This window comes from Phodopus roborovskii, unplaced genomic scaffold (assembly GCF_943737965.1).
Source record: "Phodopus roborovskii unplaced genomic scaffold, PHOROB, whole genome shotgun sequence".
In the NCBI taxonomy this organism is placed as follows: Eukaryota; Metazoa; Chordata; class Mammalia; order Rodentia; family Cricetidae; genus Phodopus; species Phodopus roborovskii.
This window is the reverse complement of record NW_026126407.1, coordinates 8,835,261-8,854,583: the sequence shown is the minus strand read 5'-3', so window position 1 is coordinate 8,854,583 and position 19,323 is coordinate 8,835,261. Positions and strand designations below refer to the sequence as shown.

At 40.5% G+C, this 19,323-nt stretch overlaps 1 protein-coding gene across 2 annotated transcripts in view; it reads left to right on the top strand.

The window, feature by feature from the left end:
- Positions 1-18,384, top strand: part of Ncbp3 (nuclear cap binding subunit 3) — a 29,262-nt gene extending 10,878 nt beyond the window's left edge. For both annotated transcript variants that reach the window (XM_051180058.1, XM_051180057.1), the window contains 10 exons: positions 3,590-3,715; positions 4,223-4,351; positions 4,574-4,650; positions 5,810-5,918; positions 7,626-7,725; positions 8,671-8,774; positions 10,972-11,254; positions 13,526-13,680; positions 15,544-15,705; positions 17,264-18,384. In XM_051180058.1, coding sequence (XP_051036015.1) covers positions 3,590-3,715; positions 4,223-4,351; positions 4,574-4,650; positions 5,810-5,918; positions 7,626-7,725; positions 8,671-8,774; positions 10,972-11,254; positions 13,526-13,680; positions 15,544-15,705; positions 17,264-17,499 — 1,481 coding nt within the window. In that variant the 3' untranslated portion in view covers positions 17,500-18,384. The remainder of the gene's footprint in view (positions 1-3,589; positions 3,716-4,222; positions 4,352-4,573; positions 4,651-5,809; positions 5,919-7,625; positions 7,726-8,670; positions 8,775-10,971; positions 11,255-13,525; positions 13,681-15,543; positions 15,706-17,263) is intronic.
- Positions 18,385-19,323: the final 939 nt, after the last annotated feature.

Here is a 19,323-nt window from a genome sequence, read left to right as displayed (position 1 = left end):
CACATTGAGTTTTGCAGTAAATCCCTTTGTCCATATAGTGTTCATTGCAAAGTCATTGATCTGTTTGGGCCTCTGGTTTCTACTACACTATCAATGCTGGGCCCTCACTAGGACTCTTCTAGGATAACCTGTTATTGCCCTGTGTTGTGTAGATCTTGCAACTTTTGGTCTGTAGGTCAGGTCCCTTTATGTGCTTCAGCAGATCATAGATGGGGTGGATGTTGGGGTGGGCCAACTCATAACCCTGGTTCTAGGTCTGGGCAGCTGTAGCGTTGGTCTTCCTGCCAGTTCTCCTATCCTCACCAGCAGGATGAGCTCTCCAGCATTACCCCAGCTAATTCACTCTTGCAGCAGTGAGCAAGAAGTGGGGCCAGTTCTCCTGCTCTCAGGGTCAGCTTCCCCCCCACACACACACACTCAGGAGAGCAGGCAGCTCTCCTACTTTTATGACCATAGAGCCAGCTCTCCCATGTGCCTCAGCATTGATGGGGGTAGAGAGAAGGGCGTCTCTCAAATAGCCCATGTCACCATATGACAGATGGTGGGCTAGGTCTTTCACACTCACTGCTTTGGGCTGGCTTACCAGCACCTCCACCAATAGTGTTGCCTCTATTTTGTTGCCCAGGCTAGGTGCAGGGACTGTTCTCCCAAGTGTTGTAGCTGGAGGGGGTGGGGTGTTGGGGGGTTGGGAGGTTGGGTTGGGTTGTCAAGGATAGCTCTCCCTCTCTTGTGACCACAGGGCCAACTTTACCACCTGCCTCAGGTGTTGATGGGCAGCAGGACGCGGGGTGGGGTGGTGGTAGGGTGTCTCTTCTCTGCCCATGCTCACAATGTTGGGGCTGGTTCATCTATACATGCACCAGCAGGGTTGGTTCTTAGAGCCATTTCATACGCTTACTGTATTAGAGCCACTGACTTTGTTTTAATCATTCTAATCTGAGACCTGAGGGTTGACTTTTTTCCTTTGGGTTTTCTGAAATCTGCTTTCCCAAAGACTTGAATTTTTGTCTACTTGATGTTATTGGTTCTCTTTCCTGTTGGAACATCCAAGATGACAGACCCAGTGCCTGGCTTGTGAGCAACACTGAGTGAATGTGCGGTTCCCATCTTCTAGTACAGTTGTCCCTCAGCACTCATCTCTATCATCCCTTGCTGTAAGTCTCGACACCTTTGGCTTTGTTTACTTTACAATGACATTGCCAGCAAGGTGAGGGCCTTTTCCATTGCTATTCCTCTGTGAAATCCTTATCTCTGGTGGGCTGTGCTTCTGGCAATTTGGTTTTCTTTTGAGGACAAACCACATGCACATGCTAGATAAGTGTTCTTCCACTGAGCTATGTCCACAGTTCTTGTTTTCTTATTTTGAGTCAAGACGTCATGCAGGCTGGCTTTGAAGTACAGCCTCTTTAGTGGCTGGGATTAAGGCTTATGCCACTAAGTTTGGCTTTTTACCTGCTTCTTTTGAAGAAAATTGTTCGTTGTTAATATGTATCTTATTGTGCTAAGTTAAAATAAACATCTCTAGCCAGAATTTTTTTATTCTTTGACTCTTCTTTTGTGTTTAAACTCCTTTTTTTAATTTGTAGGTTTTCTTTTTTAGTATTGTGGGTTTTTTGTTTTGTTTTGTTTATTTGTTTGTTTGTTTTGGTTAGTGCATACTATGATGTTGTTGATACTGAGTTTTGTTACTTTTTTCCTCTGCTTGACTCAGTCCATTTTAACATATGAACAAATATGTATTTTCTCTAACACCCAGACTTTTTCTTCTTCCATTACTGGGAGTTGTTTTTTGTTTCCTTTTTTCCTTTTTCTTTCTTTTTTTTTTCTTTTCTTTTGAGGTACGGGTCTCATTGTATAGTCCTGGCTGGCCTAGATATCATTATATAGACCAGGCTGGCCTTGAACTCAGAGATCTACCTATTTGTCTCTGCTTCTCCAGTGCTGGGATTAAAGGCATGTGCCACCAAGCCTGGGTCTCTTGTTTTTTTGTTCTGTGGAACCATCTCTTGACTTGTCATAGTCTTCTAAAATCATAGCTTTTAGTTCAAGGAACTGAGACTCCCTTGACCCTATGGGCTAAATCTGTCGCTGTTTCCCTTCCTGCACAAGTCTCTGCTCACTGTTGCCCGGCTTTCACCAGTAAGTATTTGCTGGGATTAAAAAAATCCTGAGGGTGGGGCTGGAGAGATGGCACAGAGGTTAAGAGCCCATCTAGCTTTGAACTTTGACAGTCCTTCTGCCTCAGTATTCTAAGTGCTGGGATTGTAGGCGCCATCATGCCCAGTGATTTGTAAGAGTTCTTGACTCTAGTATCATGTTACAGTTTCTTTAGTGTTCATGCTTTGATGCATCTGAGGATGGAGGTGCTTCTTTCTTGAAGTATTATGTCCACTGTTGGGTATTACTCTCCAATATATATCATTTCAGAATCAACTTGTCCAGTTCCATGGTCAGTCCTATGGGATCTTGTAGAAAGAACTGCCATGTATTTTACCATTGCTCTATTTCCTCAATCTGAGCCCTGAATGGCTATTCTGAGTCACATCACTTGCTTAATGTAGTTCAATGGTAAATATTAATGCAGTTGACCTTACCTTCTTGTTTTGTGTTCTTTGAAATAAATATTGTTTCAGATTCTTCCTCTTCTAGATCCATTATCTAAACCATTGTAAAGAAGTGCTAGCCATTTGGAAAGAGAATTCTTTTGCTTTCATGGCAGGGCTTCTCTGTGTAGCTCTGGTTGTCCTAGAACTCTCTCTGTAGACCAGGCAGGCCCAAACTGATCCACCTGCCTCTGCCTCCAAATGCTGGGATTGATGGTCTGTGCCACCAAACCCTGCTGGAAAAATTACTCTTATTAAGGGTATTGCTTCCATCAGATTGACCAATGGGTATACCTCCCCAGTATTTTTTTTTTTCCCTTTATTTGATTGCTAGTTGATATGGGAGGTCCTAGCCCACAGTGGGAGGTGCCATCCCTGGGCAGGTGGGCCTGACCTGTAATAAGAAAGTTAGCTGAGCAAGCCAGTAAGTGGCATTCTCCCATGGTCTCTGCTTTAGTTTCTGCCTCAAGATTCCAGCTCTGAACTCCTGCCCTGGCTTCCCTTTAAGATGGACTATATAACCTGTCCAAATAAACCCTTTCCTCCTCAGCCTTCTTTTGGTCAAGGTAAAATAAAATATAAAAGCAAAACAGGACATACACACATACAAAGTAAAAATATCTTTTGACATCTCACTAGACAGTGGTTTTGTCGCTAAAAAGATGTGATGATACTTAATATTTTGTTGAACAGGGCAGCAAACTTTTGCAGTTCCAACACTTTGAAGGCTGAGGGAGGATGCTTAGTTCAAGGTAGCTTGTTCTACATAGAGAAACCCTGTTTCAAAACCAAAGCAGAACAAAAACGAAAAAGGTTTTTTGTTTTGTTTTGTTTTGTTTTTTGTTTTTGTTTTTGTGAATACCTGTGTATGAGGAGATTTGTATTTTTGTGAAACTAAAGATCCATACCAGAAGAGAAGTACAAAAAAGAAGTGCTAGCAAACTGTACCTAGCAGGTAGGAAAACTGTCTTTATTTTGTTTTGTAGCCATCCCCAAAGTGAGACTGGAGACCATCTACATTTGTGGAGTAGATGAGATGAGTACCCAGGATATCTTTTCCTATTTCAAAGAGTATCCTCCAGCTCACATTGAGTGGTTGGATGATACCTCCTGTAAGTATACTCACATACTCTGTTTAGTATACTTTTGTTATGATTTTTAAAGAGTTCTTAAATAATTATGGCCCAAACTGTTTGTTCTTAACCTCTGTTCTTAGCCTAGGAGAAAAAAAGCTACCCTGATAATACTTACATAGCTGTCATTGTGTTCCAGGAGGGTTTTCTTGGGGTAGGTCTTACTTACACTAGCCCAGCCTGGTCTAGCACTGGAAATCCTTCAGCTTCTGCCTGCCAAGTGCTGGGATTGTTAAGTGTGTGCTTGCCACATTTGGCTTCAAGCAGTTCATATGCACAGAACAATTATTTTTGTGGAATTGGGTTTGGGAATGTAGCTTTAGATGATGTTCATCACACATTTTATCGACCACTTTTATACTTTTTTCATGAGCTGGTTTTTACATTGACTGACAGACATCTGTAGCCAGTGAGGCTGTGGCAACGAACCTGATGTGAAATCCACTTTAAAAAACTTACACTTGAATGTGTGATGTTTTATTTTAGGTAATGTGGTTTGGCTAGATGAGATGACAGCCACACGAGCTCTCATTAATATGAGCTCTCTGCCAGCTCAGGATAAGATAAGAAGCAGAGATACCAGTGAAGACAAGTCGTCTGAGAAAAACAAGAAAGGTAACTACACTCAAAGGGGCCCATTGCCCTTCCCCATTCTGTACACTGACCTGTTTGGGACCTTTGAATAGAGCATTATGAACACTGTATTACCAGATATTTCTGAGGTCAATTATGATGCTTGGGTTTATCCGTCAATAGGAATAGAAAACATTGGGCTACTTAAATTTTATGAGATGAGGTTACATTAAGGTTCCTCTTGTCCCTCACACTCCATTTTAGACAAGCAGGAAGACAGTTCAGATGACGACGAGACTGAAGAAGGAGAAGTTGAAGATGAGAATTCAAGTGATGTAGAGGTTAGTAATAGGGCAAAGATATCTGAAGGTGTTGTTGTTTAAAAAAAAAAAAATGCTTACTGTCTTTTTAAATGTAAGACTTAAAGACTTAGTAAGCTGTGGTCTTTGTTTAGCTTTTACCATGGAACCTTCTAAAGGCACACCAGACTCTTAGCCTTTTAGTTTGTGTGGATGTAACTGTTCATCTTGGAATCTTAGAATAGTGTTTATACTTGTGCAGAAGAGAAAATGGGTTTATTAAGAAATACTATGAGCTGGGTGTTGGTGGCACACACCTTTCTTTAATCCCAGCACTCAGGAGACAGAGGCAGGTGGATCTCTGTGAGTTCAAGTCCAGTCTGGTCTACAGAGCTAGTTCCAGGACAGGCTCCAAAGTAATACAGAGAAACCCTGTCTCGAAAAACCAAAAAAAAAAAAAAAAAAAAAAAAAGAAATGTGATGACTTGTTGCCTAACCAGTAAAATAAGGAAAAGCAACAAGGGTTTGTTAGAAATTTTGTAGTGTTCGTTTGAAACATTTTGTGTGTGTGGTGCTGGGCCAAACCTAGGACCTTAGACATGCTAAGCAAGTGCTGACTCCAGCCAAGCATATTCATTTCAAGTTTAAATATTGAAATGGTGTTATGGTGTTTACTATATATCAAATTCTGGGTACATAATATCAAGTAAAAGAAAAATAAAGTCCTTACCCCACTAGATGCTACATTCTAAAAGGAAAGACAGATACACAGTCACATGCTGTTAGGAGACACTGTGAGCACGATGGAGACAGTAAAGGGGGAGAGAATTAGGGCTGCAGAGATGGTGTATACTGTGTCTGCAGAAGACTTGAATTCGATTTCCAGTACCCATGTGGGATGGCTCACAACTGCCCACTACAGGACATCCAATGCTGTTCCGTCCTCTGCAGACAACTGCTCTCATGTGCACACAACTCCACACAGACATGTGTACACATAATTTTTTAAATGTTTATAATGAAAGATAGAAAGTGATGAAGATTATTCTTTTAGGCAGGGTAGTTCAAGAGGTCTCCAGAGGAGTGAGTACTATAACACTGTTGGGTATAACAAACAGATAGAATGCTTTCTTAATAGTAACTCTGCAGAAAAAGCATGAAAAGTGCTTGGACTTTCACGTTGAAATGTTTTCTTTTTAAGTTGGACACGTTGTCTCAGGTGGAAGAAGAGTCTCTGTTAAGAAATGATCTTCGTCCAGCTAACAAACTTGCTAAAGGAAATAGACTATTCATGAGATTTGCTACAAAAGGTAAATTTGATATTTGGTATTTATTTTTGATCAGAATGATGATTTACTGACTGTAACTTTTCCTGTTGACCAGAAGTTAGCTCAGATAATTCCCAAATTCCCTTTAAACAAACTCTTTATAAAAAAGTGGCTTAGTAACTGAGAAGGAATTTCTTTTCATGTTTTTGTTAGTGTATATTTACTATGCAGTGGTTGGTTTCATTGTTACATTCCTGCACATGCTTGTGATATAGTACTTGGATCCCATTCATCCTCTTTACTTCCTGTTCATACATTCCCTCCCTTTTTTTACCTCCCCAGTAGTTTCCCTTTTACTTAACTCTGAAATCCACATAGAAAAACAAATAGGGTACTTTGTGAGCTTTTGGTTTTGTTTTTTGAAACAGGGTTTCTCAGTGTAGCTCTGGCTGACCTGGAACTTAACTCTGTAGACTATGCTGGCCTGGAACTCAGGTATCTACCTGTCTCTGCCTCCTTAGTGCTATGATTAAAGGTGTGAACTACTATCTTGAGACTTTGTTTTTAAGAGAAGGGAGTTTTATTAAATAAAGTAGGAGATTTTAGGAGCCACAGGCACTGGCCATGAGAACAAAATGACATTGACAATGCTCAGGGTACCCTCTGACATACAGAACACACCATTAAAATGCTGTTGTGAAGGAAGATTTGATCTGATCCAGGGCTTAATCCCAAGGGTACCACCATGTCTGTGGCAAGTGAGCTGGCTCTGAAATGAATGCGATTCCCTGAGCACCCACTGAGTCTACCACTATGTCCATCCTGGTCGGCATAGATAACAAAGTCATGACCAGGAGTAGAGGTGTTCTTTCAGTCCCACTGTCCCTCACTTGGATCCACCTTAAATCACTGGACCAGGGTCTTGTCTCTCCCATCAAGGCTTAGGCCAGCATCCAGCTGTGCTGGTACAAGTCTGATCTTGCTGAACCAAAGCTCTGTGTGTGTCACTTCTGCGTTGGTGTCCTTGGGCTAGTTTCAGGTGATGTGAAGCTGAGCAACCTAGGTACTCAGTATAGTAACCATTGAATACTGAGGTTCCCCTTCCTTCTCCTGGGAGAGCCCATTGTCTACCATGTCACCCTGTTTCACAAGGTTCTCATACATCTTGTCATAGAAGATGCTCACCTTCACTATTGCCAACAAATAAGCTAGTAGTTTGTGCCCATATAACAGATAGATGAATCCTACAGAGCTGAGCTTGGCCTGCTACAACTTCCTAGGGAATAGGAGCACATGTTGGGAACACATTGGTGATGGTCATATAGTGCCATATGAAGGTGCTTTGGATAGCCTATCTCCACTTAATTTCTGTGCAGAAAAAAAAATGTGCTTGCTGTTATCTTGTCTTAGTAGAAGATGCTGCTGTATGTTCCAATTTGGGATAGTGCCATGAGGTTATTGTAGGGGTTGTTTTATTTTGTTTTGTTTTGTTGGTTTGATGGGATGAGCTATTGCATATAACGTTTTGATAACCGTGGATGGGCAGATATCCCTATAGTATGCTAATTTTGGCTTCTTTTGGATATTTATCCAAAAGTAGTATAGATGGATTATATGGTCTTTTATTGCTATTCTTGTAAATTTAAGGCCAAACTAGGTTATGTGAGACCCTGCCTCAAAAACCAAACAAATCCAAAATTATCTTCACACTCACAGGAAACCCTAAGTAACTATTCTATTAACTTTCAGATGACAAAAAGGAACTTGGAGCAGCCAGAAGAAGTCAATATTATATGAAATATGGAAATCCAAATTATGGAGGCATGAAAGGAATTCTTAGCAATTCATGGTGAGTCTAAAACCTTAAAATATGATGGCTCTTGGTCTATCTTAATGGTTTTATTAGCACATAATAGGCTTCATTATGACATCCACCTACATGCATATAATGCATTTTGATAGTTTGATCTTGGCCTCCCCTGTCCCTACCCACTCCTCCTCCAACTAGCTCTCTTCTACTTTGATGTCTCTCTTTGGTGTGTGAGTGACCCAGTGAGTTTCATTAGAGCTTTTTACAGGAGCATGGGTACCTTACCAGTAGTCACTGAAGAAAAACTCCCTCTCCACTCAGCTACAAACTGCGTATAAATCTTGGGGTCCTGTGAGTTCTTCCCTATTCCATAATGGGTTGATGAACTCAGTCTTGTGTAGGTTTTGTGTAGACAATCACACTGTGAGTGCAACAATCATGCCATAACTAGGAAGTTAGTGTATTACCCTACTTTATCCTTCTCCAGTTCTTACATTCTTTCTAGCCCTTCTTCCACAGTGTTTCTTGAGACTCAGAAGGGATGATATAAGTGTCCCGTTTGTGGTTAGGCATTCAAGAGTCTTTATTCTCAGTACTTTGTCATTTTTAAGTCTGTCTTCACTGGTGACCATGGCAAAGTGTTTTGTTTTTAGTTTTTTGAAAAAGTGTCTCATGTAGTCCAGGCAAGTCTCAAACTCTTATGTAGCCAGGCAGGACCTTGGACTCCTGATCCTCTTGCCTCTACCTCCCAAGTGCTGGGATTAAAAGTATAATAATTTGAACATTACTTCAGCTGCTTTTCATCTTTCAGTTGGTATTCTGTGGCAGAATGTGAGAGCCTCCTGTGGACTGAAGGAAAGTGAGGGAAGAACTCGTGATTCTTAGCTGTGGCAAATGCTGTGCCACTGTGGAGCTGGAATGAAGTGGATTTCAGCATCCTTCTTACTGGTTTCTGATGCTGTGCTTATTTTGGCAATATTACAGGAAGCGAAGATATCATTCCCGTCGCATTCAGCGGGATGTGATCAAGAAGAGAGCCCTGATTGGGGATGACGTTGGCTTGACGTCGTATAAACACCGACATTCCGGTAGTTGCCTGCTCAGCTCTTGGGTAGACACACATATGTTTGGCTCTCAAATTGTATTTTTATTCTTAACACAGTCTTTTAAGGTTCCAAACTTTATTATCCTCTCTTCTTTGCCCTCACCCTCTGCCAACATAGAGGAAAGTAAGTCAATTCATGATTAATTTTAAATTGCCCATGCAAGAGGTCACATGATTTTATAAAACTGTTCTAACAAAAAGACCATATGCTACAGAGAGAAAATTAAAATAAAAATTTCTTTGGAACTTAAATTTTCTACTATTAATAACAACTACTGAAAAATACTTTATCAAATAGACTGATTCTGTTTTCTTTTCTGATAATGCAAGTAGGCTGCTGTGTTGAGTGTTTTTGCACACTGGTTTTTGTATAGGAATGCTACTAAAACATGGGACATTATGACTTGAGCCTTTTTTCTTTCTCTCTTATATGTTTATTATAAAGGAACCATTTTCATTATGCTTTCTAAAAAGTTCACTTTTAGTTTGAACTTATGTGTACAGTCTTCTACATGCTTTCTAGAGCTAAGTAAGTCAGCAGACAAACAATGTGCACAGGTGTCATCAGGATGAGACAGAAAGAGATGGAGTATATACTCTTTTTTAGCTAATGGATGTGTACAGAAGTGTATCTTTGAAATCTGAATATTAGTAATGCACATATTTTCTGTTAATACTTTTCCAATTTTCCTTACTTTAAGATATTGTCAGCTGAGTGTGTGTCACATGCCTTTAATCCTAGCACTTAGGAGCCAGTGGATTTCTGGAAGTTCCAGGTCAGCCTGGTCTATAGACCCAAGTTTCAGGACAACCAGGGATACACAGAGAAACCCTGTCTTGAAAAACAAACTTTGTTGTAATCTACTCTTTATGCTCATATTAAAGAAATCGGAAAATAAATTGCCCCTAATTCAAGTATCCTAATACAGTAGCTGATTTCATTTTATATTTATTCCATCTATTTTTATGAAATTATAATTATTGTAAGCATATTTTATATTTGCTTTTCCCACTTATTCATATTCTTTTTGAAAAATATTTTATTTATATTTCTTTTTGAAAAGGATTTTTATTTTTAATTATATGTGGAAGGGGGGTTGTTGGAGGCCAGGAGAGGGTGTCAGATTCTCTTAAAGCTGGAGCTACAAGCCATTGGCTCTGGGAACTAAACTCTGGTTCTCTGCAAGAGGAGTATGTATCTTAACCACTGAGCCATCTTTCTAGACCCATAGCCCATAAGCTTTAGAATTAATGTTGATTTGCATTATTGAGGACTATCACATGGCATGAAGTTACAGAACATTGAATTAGTGAATATTGAACCATATAAAACATCTGGTCACACTATTTTCATCAGCTAGCTGATCAGTATGTAACCTCGCTGAGCCCATTTTTCTATTTAAAGACAGCTGATTTAATATCATTTAATATTATCATTGAATTAACAGCTGATGGTATTGTAACTCATGCCTGAACAAGGCTTATTTAGTATAGGTATTTTCTTCATGGGGTACACCACCAAATTTTTACACCAAACAACACTTTATCACCCACTGTGCTTAATGGGACCTTTTTCTTTTTTGTGAGACAGTCTCTCTCTGTAACCCTTGTGTCTGGCTTTGAACTCTCAGAGATCCACCTATGCCTCTGCCTCTCGATGCTGAGGTCAAAGGCATAAACCACCCCACCCAGCTTAGGGGCCATTTTTAACAGTGAAATTATCAAGATAAAGCACAAGTGAAAACAAAGCAGTTAATAGGTTGAAAGGGACCTTGCTTACAATATGAGTCATGAGTAAGAAGGTGATGTTGCTGTTGCCTTGACCAGGAAGAAGCTCATCTGGCCACTTAGTTTTCTATCAGTCTGCATATGTTTACAGATGTTCTTGATGTACCTAGAGTATTGATTTAGGAGCCACAACTAAATCAGACAGATTTATAAATATAAAACTTGTAAATAATGAAGATTGCTCATATTGTACATGAGTTCATACTACTATATTCCTGTTTTACCAATCTCTTGGATAAATAAGAATGGCATCCAGTTTGACACTTTCACAGGTAGTAATACTCCAGTATAGTCTTGAGGTGATATTCTTTCCTTCTATCAATGTAGAGTAGAAATCATGCTCATTAGTTTAGCCTTAATTGTAGTACTAACCTTGGGTTAAATCTCTTCAGGATTAGTGAATGTTCCTGAAGAACCCATTGAAGAAGAAGAGGAGGAGGAGGACCAAGACATGGATGCAGATGACAGGGTGGTGGTGGAGTATCGTGAGGAGCTCCCAGCTCTCACACAGCCCCGTGAGCGGAGTGTGTCCAGGCGATCGAGTGCGAGCAGCTCAGACTCAGACGAGATGGACTATGACCTAGAACTGAAGATGATTTCTACTCCCTCCCCAAAGAAAAGCATGAAAATGACCATGTATGCAGATGAAGTAGAGTCTCAGCTGAAAAGTATTAGGTAAAATACTTTTCCCTTTTTTATCGAGTTTCTGTTTTGTTTTATTTTGTTTTGTTTTTTCAAGACATAGCCCTGGCTGTCCTGGAACTCACTATGTAGATCAGGCTAGTCCTGAACTCACAGATCCACCTGCCTCTGCCTCTCAAGTGCTGGGATTAAAGGTGTGTGCCACCACTGCCCAGCTAATACTTTTCCTCTTTCTAATCAATGTTAACTTTAAATTAAATTTATTCATTTATTTATTTTGGAAATACTGATGATTGAGGACTCTTGTGTACATACTAGGCAAAGCACTCTCCCACTGAGAGTAATGTGATTTTTTTTAAAATATTTTTATTTTATATGTGTGAATGTTTTGACTGCACAAATGTCTGTTCACCGTATACATGCAGTGCCCTCGAAGGCCTGAAAAGGCCATCAGATCCCCTAGAACTGGAGTTATAGATGGTTGTTACTGCCATGTGGGTGCTGAGATTCAAGTCTGGTCTTCTGGAAGAGCAGCCAGTGCTCTTAACTGCTGAGCCATCTCTCCAGCCCCTATAATTTGATTTTTAAGTAGTAATTATAAATGCAATCCTTCTTCATGTTGCAGTCATTTTTACCCTAATTTTCATTCCTTTGTAGGTGTTTGATGGAAGCACCCATTTTTCCCCCTATATAAGCAGTAGTTGTTACATAGTATAGAAAGTGAAAACCAGACAACTATTACTTTTCTATCATATGTAGTACCTTGTTTAACACTAATTCCTTAATTAAAATTTTTTCATTTCATGTGTGTCTGTGCCACAGTGCATGTGTGGCAGTCAGAAGACAACTTGTGGAGTTTGTTCTCTTACTCTATCATATGGGTTCTGAATGTTGTTAGTGGTTGTAAGCACTTGGAAGCAGTACCCTTACCTGCAGAACTGTCTTGACAGCCTATATATCTTTTAATTTTGTTTTTTTGAGATTGAGATTGAGTTTCAGTGCATAGCCCAGGCTGGTCTTGTGTTGCATTCTTTTTCCTGGCCTCTGGGAATTATAGTTCTGGGATTATAGGTGTAAGTAGATTACACCTAGTCCTTTTCGATAGTTACTGATGTTTCTGTTAATATTGCCCTAGCTAAATAGATTCCTCAATGTCTACCTTGCTATAGAAAATAATACACATGTTTAAAAATCTATATGTGTTGCTAGATACATGTGTTTAAAGTACATGTATGGCCGGGTGGTGATAGCGCATGACTTTAATCCCACCACTTGGGAGGCTGAGGCAGACAGGTCTCTGTGATTTCTAGGCCAGCTTGGTGTACAGATACAGAGCTAGTTCCAGGATAGCCAGGGCTATGCAGGAAAACCCTGTTAAAAAAAAAAAGAAAGAGGGAGAGAAAGAAAGACAGACAGACAGCCTGTCTTTTTAAAACATGTGTTTAAAAAAATCTGTATATGTTACTAGATTTCCTTTCTTGGGCTTTATCCACAATTCTACCTATGACTCAAACTGTCACCAAGTTTAGAAACTATTCTTCCTAATTTTTGTGGACCTCTGGAACAGAGATGATAGTTTTTTTAGTGAGCAAATTCAATAAAGTATAGATTTTATTTTGAATTTGTGATATTTTGAGACAGGGTCTCACTAAACCAAGTAGGCTGGATTTAAATGTGCTATGTGACATAGGCATGGTATGAATGGTCATTCTGTATCCTGCCTTAGTCTCCCAAGTATCTGAGCTTGCAGCTGTACCACCATGACCTGGGCTTTCTGAGATGCTCTTGGATAGGAAGGAAAGGGGCTATTGGTGTTGATTTGTGTGGCCTTATTCACATTTTTGTGTTGAGTAACTGACCAATAGAAAATTCTAGTAAAGTAATGCTCTCTTTCATAGTAGGATGGTCTGTAGACAGAAGTATCATCTTTAAAGAAGATGATTATAGACTTACTTTGTCTGGACTACATCCAGAATACACCTACCTGGGTGAGCAGAGTTCCAGCTTCTTTGCAAGCATCTCTTTAATGTTTGCCCTTGGTGAAGGTGATCATCAGTTATGTGTTCTGTGATAAAGTATGCAGGCACCATGTGGAAATCATCCTGTGAAGGTTGACAGCTTGCTGCCTTCACCATCTCTTCACAGCATGTTGATCCAGGTTCTAAGTGAGCTGTTATCAGTGCTATTTGTAAGTGAATAGTGGTCAGCTGAGATTGAGTTTCTTGAAATAGGAGACTTTGCTTGTATCTTGTCTCACAGTTGAAGTTGGTTACTTGTGCTCTCCTGCTTTCTTCCCCCTTACAGGAACTCTATGAGGGCAGATAGTATATCCACAAGCAATATAAAAAACCGAATTGGTAACAAATTGCCACCTGAGAAATTTGCAGATGTCCGACACCTCTTAGATGAAAAGCGTCTGCACTCATGTCCACGTCCAGCAGTTGGAAGTACTAAACCAGGTACTGTTCTTCCTTTGTGCTCATGCCCCTTCATTGGCAGGCCTGGCCACCAGACTGCTCTAATGGCTCTAATAGCTGTTTCTAGCCTCTGGAGGTGTGGATGGCCAAGTTCTGTCCTCTAGAGATAAAAAAGCTAAAAAAGCCCAGGATAAGGCCACCCTGGGAAGCTGCATCCCCACAAGAAACCCTGTGTAAATACAGCCTGCCTCCTGCTCAGGTCCCTGCTGCTTCTGGTCCAAGCAGAGCAGGTCTCTCCTGTGTCTCTCCCAGTCAATCTCCTGTGTGAGGTTTGTCGTGCTGTGTGACTTTGTGGTGTTCCTAGGCTTCTGACTACCAGGATACCTTTCTCCTCAGAGGCATGACACACATGGAGCACCTACAGGGCGGGTGAGCTCAGTGTAAGCTCTTCTGATTTAATTGTTCTTTTTATGTCTAAGTCTTTAGCTAGGCATTGGAGTTCATGAGAAAATACATAAACTCAGATTTTTGGCAAAACTAGCTTTTAGTATTTTTGTCTGAAATAATAGATACTATTAAATAACAAATAATATTTTCCCCCTGGTATATTTTATACCCCAGACCAATAAAGTTGTGTGGTTAGTACATGGTTGAGTGTGAACTAGATTGTATATGTAAGTAAACCCTGATAGAACAGTATACTTGTGGCTAGTAGCCTAGCATGTGCAAGTCTCTGGGGAGGCTACAACACCTGCCATAGATCTGAGAGAATTTGAGAAGGCTTTTGGAGAAAGTAGTTTTAGATTTGGTTCTTGGGAGGGAATAGAATGCAGATGGTAATCTATCTTTTGAGGTGGGGAATAAGCTGATTCTTATTTTTAAAAAGATGGTTTTGGAGGAATAGAATGTAGTATGCATACAAAAAAAAAAAAAGATAATGGGAAGCCAAGAAGGAGCTCAGCCTTACCTCTGGGGGTTGAGGGGGGCTTACATAAGATGTCAAGAGCTGGCTCAAGGCTGATGAACATGTGACTGCTATTGCTGCTGTTTGTTAGTGGACCCTTGGGCCCAGCAGCTAGTGACAGGCATAGGGGAGAAACACTTAGTTTAGAACATGGTTCCTTTATCCTTGGCCTATTTCCAGACTCGTTATACTTACTGGTAAAATGTAGTAAGTTTATTGAGAACAACTTGATGTCTAGGGATTGTGGGGAGCTTGCAGTATTGTTAACTGAAAATTTTGGCATGTTACTTAGTTTTGCTTGGTTCTGCCAAAAAAGAAAAAAGGAATAAAGGGAACTTCTGCTTCAGGCAATCAACTGATAGCCTCTGCATCCAAGTTTTAAGTTTTCCTAAGAGAAATAAGACCAATTATGAGCAGAACAACAGGCTTCTAGAACCCTTCTTGTGCCAGATCCTGTGCTTTCACTGTGGGAGATCTGGGATCGGGTATTTAGAGAGCTGTGCCGACTAGTTTTTGTTGCCTGAAATAAGTTAGAGTCATTTTGGAGGAGGGAACCTCAACTGAGAAAATGCCCCTGCCAAATTAGCTTGTGAGCAAGCCTGTGGTACATTTTCTTGATTAATAATTGATATAGGAGGGCCCAGGTCACTGTGGACAGTATGCTGGTGTTCCTGGGTGGGATAAGAAAGCAGGATGAGCAAGCCAGTAAATAGTATTCCTACCTCCAGGTTCCTGCTCTGCTTGAGTTCCTGCTCTCACTGCTTTTGATGATGCGTTGTTATATGAAGTGTGAGTGACATAAACCTTTTCCTCCCCAAGTTGCTTTTGGTCATGATGTTTTATAACAATAGAAACTATAGCTATGACAAAATTTTAGGTCATTGGTACTTAACAGTAAAACACATGCTTGGTAACAGGCATACTTTTTCTCTTTTTTTCAGATATTCGCCAGCGGTTAGGAAAAAGACCACATTCTCCTGAAAAGGCTTTTAGTAGTAATCAAGTGGTTCGGAGAGAGCCCTCTTCAGATGTACATAGTAGGCTAGGTGTTCCCAGGCAAGATGTTAAAGGCCTCTACTCTGATACTCGGGAGAGGAAATCGGGTGAGCAATACTGATGGTTGGGAAGGAGTAGAGAAAGTGGTTATAGCATAAGAAGTAGAGTCAATGCTTATTTCTTTTCAGTTAGCATAACTGCTTTTGTTGGGATCAGCATCATGCCTGTAGGAGAGAGTACACACCTTTATGTAGCAGGCTTTCTGCTCACCAACTAGCTTGCAGATCATGACATGGAGACAATATTTATGAATGCTTGGCCTTAACTTAGGCATGTTTCTTGCTTAAACTATTTGTCTTCATCTACATTTTGCCTCAGGGCTTTTTACCATTCTTTAATTCTGTATGTCTTACTCCATGTCTGACTGACCCCTGCTGTCTCCCGTTTTTTCTTCCTAGTTCTTTCTTCTTTCTCTCCTGAGCCTAGATTCCTATTTATTCTTTCTGCCCTCCAACCCCACCTACTCTTCTGTTGCCTAGCTATTGGCTGTTCAGCTTTTTATTAGACCAATCAGGTGCCTTGGGCAGGCAAACAACACATTTTTACATCATTAAACAAATGTAGCATAAATGAATTAATACACCTTACATAGTTAAAGTAATATTCTGCAACATAAACAAGTGTAACACGTCTTTTACATCTTTACATAGTTAAGTAATATTCTACAACACCCTTGCTTCTTTTTAGTTTCATATTATTTAGTTTCATTGACCATATCTAGTTCTTTTCTTTCTTTCTTTCTTTCTTTCTTTCTTTCTTTTTTTTTTTTAATTTGAAACAAGGTTGTTTCACATGTCAATCCCACTTTCCTCACCCTCCCATCATCCCTTATCACCCCCACCAAACCCCAGCCCATCCCCTTTCTGCTCCCCAGGGAGAGTGAGGCTTTTAAAGTCTGCCTTATCATTTAGGGCAGGGCCTAGGCTCTACTCCTTTTCCTGTAGCATTTTTCTATAATAATTCTTCTATGTTGCTTACTCTTTGTAAATAAAACTTAATTGCTTCATAGTATGTCTATGCCAGCGCATTCTAACATGTATTTATTTATTGTTAGTTGGATTTTGATAAAACACACTCCTTTTTTGAGATTTATTTTATATGTTTTGCTTACATGTTTGTTTATGTACCATGTGAATGTCTGTGTACCCTTAGAGGTTGGAAGAGGGCATTGGATCCCCTAGAACTGGAGTTCTGGACTTGTATGGTGCCATGTGGGTATTGAAATCTAACCAGGTCCTCTGTAAGAACAAGTGCTCTTAACCGCTGAGCCATCTCTTCAGCCCAATAAGACTTTAAGAATTAATGGTCAGCTGGAAGCCTGAGAATCATCGTAGTAAAATAGACCCTTAGCAGACTGAAGTGGTACGATCGATCACAGGGCATAATGATGCTCACATGGGGGAGGGGAAGGTATGGGCAGGAAAGTCTAAGGTGGTCCTATGCTTGGTGTGGGGACAGCTGCTTTGAGCTATGAGCCTCTCCCGTTGAGTCTCAAGCTGTCCACTTGCAAACTGGTGGCATCTGCTTTCTGCATGGCAGGTGTTGGCAGTACATCTACTTCCTCAGTATTGACTGCCAAACTGAGGCGTCTTCTCACCCCAACAGGTGGTTTATGGACTCGTTTAGGATCTACACCCAAGACCAAAGAAAAGAACATGAAGAAAGCAGATCACAGGCCATCTGGTGCTGAGGAAGATGACTCCGAGCTTCAGAGGGCATGGGGTGCTTTGATTAAGGAGAAAGAACAATCTCGCCAGAAAAAGAGTCGGCTAGATAGCTTGCCGTCACTCCAGATTGAAGTCAGCCGGGAAAGTAGCTCTGGTTCAGAGGCAGAATCCTGATGCCCTGGCCTTGGCAGCTGCCCTCAAATCTGACATTCTTATGTAGGGTGGGGTACACAGTAGGAGCCTCCCTTGCAGGAGTTGGCGCCCTTCCCTCATACCTGCACTCTGAACTCTTGCTGTCCCAGTAGGACAGCTGTAGAGTGTGATGAGTGTTGAAGGGCATCTCTGTCTTGTGCTGCAGAGCTACTATTCTGGGCCCTCAAGTCTTCTCCCCACCTCCGCCCCATAAGCTTTACCCTCGAAGAAAAAGGCAACCCTCCAGATTTTGTAGTCGTTTTCTTAATATTTTTAACATTGTGTCTTTTAAAAGAAATGTTTTACACAGTTCATCCAAAGAGCAGAGAACTGAACTTCTCACTGTTGCCTTGGCCCTGACAGCTCTTGCCAGTACCCATTTTCCAAGAAAAGTCAGTCAGTTCCCAGGTGCTTATTAGACAGTCTTTGAGGGGGAAGATGAGGGAAGCTGCCAGCCCAGCCTTCCAGGACCTTAGCGTGAGGCTGAATCTCACAGACCTGACTTGAGCTGTGGTTGCCCTCCCAGGTAGATAGAGATGTAGCAGGAGTGGCTTCCATTCCTCCCTGGGGAGTTTCTGTTAGGGCCATTATTGGCTGTTAGCCTAATGTAAAGATCAAGGTCAGTGCTGTGGGACTTCTAGGGACAAACAACTGTGATTTCTGAATTTGGAGTTGATTTATGTGCTTAGGGATGGGTCTTGGGTTAATGTTGAACAATTTTTAAGTCTGTATTATGTTTAAAAACTATTAATGACTTAAAAGTTTAAATTTTTATATGTGGCTATTCCTCCTGTTGGCTATGGGGGAAGCTCAAGTGGTGTCTCTTGTGTTGTTAAATATACATTATATACTTTGGAAGAAGGCAAAGAGAGGAGTCTTTTTATTTTGAATGGTACTAATTGTGTTTTCTGTTTTACATGAGTTCAATTTGCTTTGTGGCCGATGTAGGAAAAACTGTCTTATCTGCAATAGACTCTTGTTCATTACCTTTTTTTTTTTTTTTTAGAAGTGATGGGTTGACAATTTGTTCTTTTTGTCTTTGACTTGTCACTGAAGACTTATTCAAAACTAGCAAATAATTTCAGAAATTTTTAGTTTATTTTTAATTTCCTTTTAAATTATTTTATCATAGAGGGCAGTAGATTATTTGGCCTCTCATCTGACTCTTACTTTGCAATAGTTAATACTGTGTTCCTCTACAGGTTTAAAAATGGTGTTTAATTTTAGCACATTAGAATCTTGGAGTTAGAGATAATGGTGAGCTGCTATCCTTTTGGGATGTCAAGCTCTTCACTTGCCTATTCTGATCCATGGAGCACTTGACTTGTGGTTGAGCACATGTCCCATTGGTAGTTGACTACATTGTGAATGAAAAGTATCCTAAGTGAAGGAGTAGGGTTAAGAACTGAGAGTTGTAACAGACTTGTATCGTATGATATGTATCATTTGGTTAACCTTGCCCTCCCACCCCCACTTTAGAGAGATGGGAGCATATAACCAAAGTGGTTTGGCTTCTGAGAATCCTAGAAAGAGGTAGTTTTGATTTCTTTGCTAGTTCAGACCTAAGGCCTCCAAGGTTTTTAAGTTTCTTTTGCCCTGTGTAGCTCACAGTCAGGTTCTTAGAGTTTCAGGCTTTGGCATAGTGAAAAGATAAAAGGTCTGAGAACAGACCTGGATGCCAACCAGGACTCAGGACTCTATCCGGTGGGCCTGAGCCTTCATTTCTTCATGAGGCAAGTAAATGGTCTGGTGCAGTTTCTGGCTATGTGTATCTCTTGGTAATATTTTGTTGTTCTTGAAGCTGTA